Here is a 6,883-nt window from a genome sequence, read left to right as displayed (position 1 = left end):
CTTTGGACGACAATTGCAGGGAGGGTGGGACATTCGCTTTCAGTGCTATCAGGCTAAAGTTAGCATTTTCCAAGATCTCCTACTGCACCTTTAATTCTATACATTCTTTGAGTGACAAGAACATGAGTACATCAGAAAGCACTGACAAAACCAGCATTTAAACATATAAATAAATATGGAAAAGCAAGATTTAAGGTTAAAAATACTTCATCATGGAAACATTTATGTAAATTTAGCCAAATTACAGAATACAGATCACTCTGTAATGTTTTTTTTTTTTTACCAGGAAATGTGTGGCAAAGGTAACAGCAGTTTGTTAAGAAAAAGGAATTGAGATGATTGTTTTTAACGTCAAGTCGTTCTCAGCTGACTCTCTGCACTTTGCTTTGAGTCATCTCTTCTGAGTCATCTGCTGAGCTGCGCTTCTTAGATGACACAAGGGACAATGACACTTCCCGTTTATCCTCTAAAACCTTAGATGTAGTCGAGCCAGAGTTTGGCAAATCTAAGTCCAAGCCAGGGCTCTCCAAACAGGGCATTGTATCGGTTGGTACTAGTTCAAGATCTGTGGATTTTAGTTCCTCATGCTGCACATCCATATCCACCAGTCCTGTTAAAGTGCCACTAATGGCTTCAGTCTGTGGCTCCTCTGAATCTACATTGAACTCCAGAGCCCCCTTGTGGCCATTGACTGGCATGTTATCTGTTCCCGACAGGATCTCCCTCCTGAGTGAGGCCAGCTGGGCCTGCAGGAGCTCTTTGTGCTGAGCTTCAAGGTTTTCCAGCTAATAATACAAAAAACAAAACAATATGGTAATAATATACATTTTAATTAGCCCAGGCCTATATATTCGGAACACTTACAAGCTTGGCCACCTTCTGCTGGCTGTGATCTGGACATTGATAAGCTTGCAGTTCCTCAAACATCCTTACGTTAGACTGAACCAGGCTTGCAACCTAATAATAAAATAAAAGGGATGCAAAGGAAGATTGAATTATTATAGCAAGTGTACAAAAGAATGTTTATGATATGTGGTTAAAACTTAAAAAAAAAGTTAATTAACAGAAAAAAAACACTTTTAAAATGTAATTTATTCTTGTAATGGCAAAGCTGAATTTTCAGCAGCTATTACTCCATTCTTCAGTGTCACATGATCCTTCAGATACTGTTCTAATATGCTGCTTAAGAAACATTTCTTATTATCATCAATGTTCAAAACAGTTAATATTTTGGAGGAAACCAAAACTATCTTTGATGAACAGAAACGAATTGTCACTTTTGAACTGTCACTCAAGTACAGTAGTTTAAATATTTATTTGTGGTATTGCTTGCTTAGCTAACCATCTAGTGCAAGTGTATTTACTGTGAACATGTCCCATTTGTTTATACAATAGGGCAGGGTTGCCCAAACTCGGTCCTGGAGGGCCGGTGTCCTGCAGAGTTTAGCTCCAACTTGCCTCAACACACTGGTAAGTTTGGTAAGTTTCTAGTATGCCTATAAGAGCTTGATTAGCTGGTTCAGGTGTGTTTAATTGGGGTTAGAGCTAAATTCTGCAGGACACCGGCCCTCCAGGACCGAGTTTGGGCACCCCTGCAATAGGGCAATTTGAAATTATTGTGGTAAACAACACACTGCAAATTTGCTACATAAAATAATGAAACAAAAAATTGAACATTACTTCAACCAAAGTTAAAAATGACTTAAATTAGAAATACAATAAGTAAGGAATAATTGACGATGGACCGTTGAATTATTAGAAAATAATGCAGACCCAAGGTGGCCTTTACCTCAGGTGTGCATTATTTTCTAATAATTCAACAGACCAGAGTCAATTATTCCTCTTATACTATGGTTACCTCACCTAACATAAATTTTCAGATGATGTATTTTAAAACATTTGTCAGGTTTTTGTTCTTAAAACACTCTTGTGTGTAGGACTAATGTCTCATCTCAAGCCTAGAGTGAGTAACGGAGGCTTGAGCCACTGATAGCAGACTAATGCAGTTATTAGAGAGAGAATGAGAGAGATGTTAAGCTTGAGTGAATTACCTAAGTCTGTGCATCTCTCAACAGATTTCGGAAAAAGCTTCTCTACTAATAGCAAATATGTAGTTCATCTGCTTCAAGAACAGCGCTGTAATTACCTCTGTAATTAATTACTGCTGTAATTAGTGATATGGACATGTAATGCGGTCAGGACCAGCCTGGAACTACTTTAGCAATGCATTTCCCTGAAAATAATTTCACACCTTAGAACATTCGTCAGCCAATCAGTTTTAAGCATTCAACAGCCCCGTTGTATAAAGCTAAATATAAACTTCAGATATACCTGTTCTTTGAGCTGTTTAATCTCAGCTCGTAATGTCTTCTCCATACTCTCCTTCTCCTGGCGTACTGTGTCTGTCTGCTGGTGGAGCTCCAGGAGTCGTTTCTGTAGCAGGGCCTGTTCCAAACCTTCTGCCTCCTGAAATTAAAGCAACTAAAGTTTTAGACCGCTCCTACAGGAGATCTATTAAACCAGAAGACTGAATAATGTAGACAAACCATTAAAAATGTTGTGGGTTGCAAATAATTTTTTATGTTGTTGTTTATGCTCACCAAGACTGGATTTATATGATTACATACAGTAAAAACTGTAATATTGTGAAATATTAGTACAATTTAAAACAACTGTTTTCTATTTGAATATCTTATAAAATGTACTTAATTCCTGTGACTGCAAAGCTCAATTTTCAGCAGCCATTACTCTTCAGTGTCACATGATCCTTCATTCTAATATGCTGATTTGGTGAAACTCAAGAAACATTTCTAATTATTTTCAATGTTGAAAATATATGTGGTTTATTTGTTTTTACATACATTTATTATAAATGTCTTTACAGCCACTTTTGAGCAATTTAATATATCCTTGCTGAATAAAAGTTACAAATAAAAATAGTGTAATAAAAAGTATTAATTTCTTAAAAAAAAAAAAAAAAAGTGATTCAGTGATTCATGTAAATAATGTTCACCTGTTCAGTGATGATACCAGTAGCTGCGTCATAGATCACACTGTTTCCCTGTCCATCAGGGTCCACAAGAACAAGAGTCTGAGTCCCATTGGATGAATTCTGGGAAGACCCCACCTCTTCCTCAGCACCCAATGGGATTCCATTTCTCTCACAATCTTCCTTCAAATATAAAGGAGAGGTCAACTTCAATACTTCAAGTCAAACACCAAAAAGGCTTAGTAGTAGATCATGCTTGTTAATGAAATGCCCAAAATAAAGCTTTGAGAGTTTGTCTACCTTTGGCTCCACAGTCAATAGGGTTTCAGTGCCAGTGGTCAGGAAGGGCTGAGTTAAGATGGCTCCAATGCTAGTGCCATCTCCACCTGGTCCAAGACTCACTGTCAGCCCTTCATATGCTTCAGCATGAGCCTCTGAGCTCTCACCATAATACTGTCGGCAGTTCACATTCTGTGAGAGCACATATGCAAACATGATCAAAAAATGTGATATCCAAAGGGGAATAAAACGATTTAACCCAGTGTTTCCACTTTTACCTGTGTGACTTGGATCTGAAATGTGGTGTGGGGATTTCGGAAGTGTGTTTTATAGTGTTTGATGGCCTCGTCCCTCCTGTTGAAACCATTTCTACAGCGGTAACAGTGCCAATGTGCACCTTTAAACCGTTTTTCTCCTTTAATAGTGCCCACAATCTCGCAATGGATACAGCAGCGCAGCACCTTCAAGCCTGTCCATAAAAAAATGAGATAGAGAGTGTCTCCAAAGGGCATGAATCACATGCGAGTCTATAGTCTCACTGTACCTCACCTGCAAAGTCAATTCCTTTGTCCACGTGTTTGATGCGGAAGTGAGCTTGCAGGATAACAGGATCTTGGTAAGCCTCGGCCACAGAACAGAGCGGGCAGTGCATGTGCACTCCTTTCTCCTGTCCCAAACACTTCTCATCCTGACACAGCACAGGTGTGTATGTGTGTTCTGTTCCTCTGACATGAACCGAAGGATGGGCCTAGAAAAACAAATGCAGACAGACAGTGAATGCAACTCTAAAAGAGAGATTATAATGAATAAGCAGCCCTATTACAATGTGAATCACTTCGGTGTTAACAGCTGTTTAGGGCTGGTGGTGACATGCAATGAAATACGCAAATAATTTATTGATTCTGAACACACAAATCAGTCCTTTTTATTTTGTTCTAACTGGGACAAATCTGTGACTAGAGGTTGCTGTTCAATGCTGTTAAATGTTCTTGTGAAAGCACATCTGGCGCTCGTGCACATTACCGTGAGCAGGAATGGGGAATCTGTTGAAAAACAGACACATCGAGTGAGTGGTGATGTAAAACAGGTTGCTTGCTCTGTCATTACGACTATCATTTGTTGTTGTTTTACAGTCCGGTTGCAGATGTACAGCAGGGCAGTATTAAGGTTATTGAAATATGCACTCTGGTGATGTCTAACCCCCTCTATTTTAAATCCTAGTAAGAATTTTGCTCTGATGTGAACAGTTGCAGATATACAGCAGTGTCACCAAATCTGACAAGGCAGGGTTTCACGTTACCGAAACCCCTTACCCCTTTTATTTCAAACAGAATGGCTTTAATGTTACCCAAATTCACTCTGGTGATGTCTAAACTCCTCTATTTTATATTCTAGAAAGGATTTTGGTCTGATGTGAGCAGCTGCAGATATGGGGTCACCAAATCTGACAGGGCAGCATTAAAGGTTATTCAAATCGGTTACCCCTCTCTATTTTGCCCACGATGGCTTTAATGTTACCCAGATTCACTCTGGTCATGTCTAAACACTTTCATTTTTATATTCTAGAAAGCATTTTGCTCTGATGTGAACAGCTGCAGATATACAGCAGGGTCACCAAATCTGACAAGCCAGCATGAGATGCTAACAACATCTGTTACCCCCTCTATTTCACACATACTTTATAAATATCCCTGAGCATGTAGTTTATTTAGCTTGAATCAACATGCATGTTTACACATTAGAATTGGAATTGCAGATGTTTCACACCTTGACATTTTGTTTTAAGATGCATTTCTTCACTCTTTAAGAGCCCCTTGTGGTAAACATAAGCATTGCCGCTGTAAATCAATAAAACTTGGCCCATGGCGTTAAGTTTAACATTATGAGAAATTATTACCACCACTATCTTGAGCTCTCGTTTGCAAAATGTTATTATTCATGTACATGTTGAAGATGAATAACATATACTTAAACGGCCCTGAAGCATCACTAACAATTGCATTTACATATATTTCCCAAGGCCTGCAAGTAGCTCAATGAAATAATGTGTCGTTATAAAAATCATATTAATAATATTACGTTTATTATGCAAGTCTTGACTACTGCACTGAATCACATTGGTCCACAAAGTTAAAAGATGCACGCAGCTTTTGCACCAAGCTAACAACTTTAGCAAGCTAACACAAAACTCACAGCATTTCACGTTTAACCTTTCACTCACCACAAAAGCGGACATGCTTTTGATATGATATAGCAATCCGATTTAAATTCTGCTGTCCGCCCGGCGTTTGTCGTAATCTTTAGCCTATGAAACAGCCCATTTCAGAGCGCCTGTGTGTGGTTCGTCATCTGTGTGTACACACATTCACCTGCTGCGAGTTTCCAGTCACATAACACCGATGAACGCAACAACCAGTTGTCAGCATTAGAGTTCAACGTAAATGAATTGCATTGGCCTTCATTAGTTTTGGTGGAATTTTAAACCAATCAGCACCGTAATCGATGAGTAAGGGATGTCGGCGCTGCCACAACGACGGCTGCACATCCATTTGAATCAAACGAAGAAAAAAAACCCAACATAATAAATATCCACAAATCTTTAAAGCAGACTTAAGGTTTAGACCACTGATCTATATTAAACGGTAATGTTTTTATTTAAGTTACTGATATAGTATTGTTTAAAAAAAATCATTTTTAACGAATTAGAATATAGATTTGCATGTGTAGTTTAATGTTTTGCTGAAGTGATTTACAAAATACAAAAAAACTTACAAAATATAATTTATTTCATAAACAGTCTTCTACAAAGCTCTAATAAGTATCTTCACTCTGCTGCACTGCGAGGGGATGTAGCTCAGTGGTAGAGCGCATGCTTTGCATGTATGAGGCCCCGGGTTCAATCCCCGGCATCTCCACTTTTCTTTACGGAGTGCATAGTTCGATTATATTCAACACTTAATCTCTGACTCAGATAGATACGCCAAAAACTACTTAGAAGGCAATCCATAGGAAATGTAAAATCAGTTTATTGATTTTTTTCTTGCAATTGTCTTGCTAACCACCAGAGGTCTGTCTCTCACATTGATAAGGTTCTATTACGTCAATCAACTAGGCACTCAATTTGTTTAAATGTGTTGAAAAAGCAAGCATAAAACCAGTCAGCTGCCACAGAACAGTCAAAAGGTGATTTGTATAATTGTGATACGCGGCATGTTTCTTCTTGTTTACGCCAGTCTTCATCTGGCATCTGTCAGCAAAGGCTACAAATCACATTAAAAGAAAAAAATTAATTCAGCCATTGCCTCTCTGTTCAGCACTTAACGTTAGTTTTTAATGTTACAAATGCAAACTTTTAGAAAATTAAAAATCAAATAGATAACAAATATACACTACCGTGCAAATATATATATATATATAAAAAAGTCTCTTATGCTCACCAAGGCTGCATTTATTTGATCAAAAATACAGTAAAAACAGTAGTATTGTAAAATATTGTTTCATTTTGAAATAACTGTTTCCATTTGAATATATTTTCAAATGTCCTTTATTCCTATGATGGCAAAGTTGAATTTTCATCAGCCATTACTCCAGTCTTCAGTGTCACATGATCCTTCA

General features: G+C 37.9%; 2 protein-coding genes and 1 non-coding gene across 3 annotated transcripts in view; 1 reads left to right on the top strand and 2 right to left on the bottom strand.

The window, feature by feature from the left end:
* Window positions 1-289: 289 nt before the first annotated feature.
* On the bottom strand, window positions 290-5,630 carry LOC107548779 (uncharacterized). The gene is made up of 8 exons (XM_016229586.1): window positions 5,490-5,630; window positions 3,818-4,016; window positions 3,547-3,737; window positions 3,290-3,460; window positions 3,014-3,172; window positions 2,332-2,466; window positions 865-957; window positions 290-785 (listed from the first exon to the last, which is right to left on the bottom strand). The coding sequence occupies exons 1-8, from the start codon at window positions 5,502-5,504 to the stop codon at window positions 363-365; spliced, it is 1,386 nt and encodes a 461-aa protein (XP_016085072.1). The 5' UTR covers window positions 5,505-5,630; the 3' UTR covers window positions 290-362.
* Window positions 5,631-6,111: 481 nt separating this feature from the next.
* On the top strand, window positions 6,112-6,183 carry trnaa-ugc (transfer RNA alanine (anticodon UGC)). Its single transcript has one exon. It is a non-coding gene; the product is annotated as a tRNA-Ala (tRNA).
* A 137-nt stretch (window positions 6,184-6,320) lies between these two features.
* The window catches only part of LOC107548758 (cytochrome b ascorbate-dependent protein 3), a 2,985-nt gene continuing 2,422 nt past the window's right edge, over window positions 6,321-6,883 (bottom strand). Inside the window, exon 5 of the mRNA XM_016229566.1 lies at window positions 6,321-6,528. Within this exon, the coding sequence (XP_016085052.1) occupies window positions 6,505-6,528 (24 nt within the window). The 3' untranslated portion in view covers window positions 6,321-6,504. The remainder of the gene's footprint in view (window positions 6,529-6,883) is intronic.

Source organism: Sinocyclocheilus grahami, unplaced genomic scaffold (assembly GCF_001515645.1).
Source record: "Sinocyclocheilus grahami isolate Dianchi unplaced genomic scaffold, SAMN03320097.WGS_v1.1 scaffold355.1, whole genome shotgun sequence".
Classification (NCBI taxonomy): Eukaryota; Metazoa; Chordata; class Actinopteri; order Cypriniformes; family Cyprinidae; genus Sinocyclocheilus; species Sinocyclocheilus grahami.
This window is presented reverse-complemented; position numbering and strand designations above follow the sequence as displayed.

Coding starts and splice junctions, on each gene's coding strand:
- LOC107548779 (XM_016229586.1), bottom strand. Junction 3,738..3,817: donor CAAAGGAATTGACTTTGCAG/GTGAGGTACAGT, acceptor TTTTATGGACAG/GCTTGAAGGTGCTGCGCTGC. Junction 3,173..3,289: donor TATTGACTGTGGAGCCAAAG/GTAGACAAACTC, acceptor TTATATTTGAAG/GAAGATTGTGAGAGAAATGG.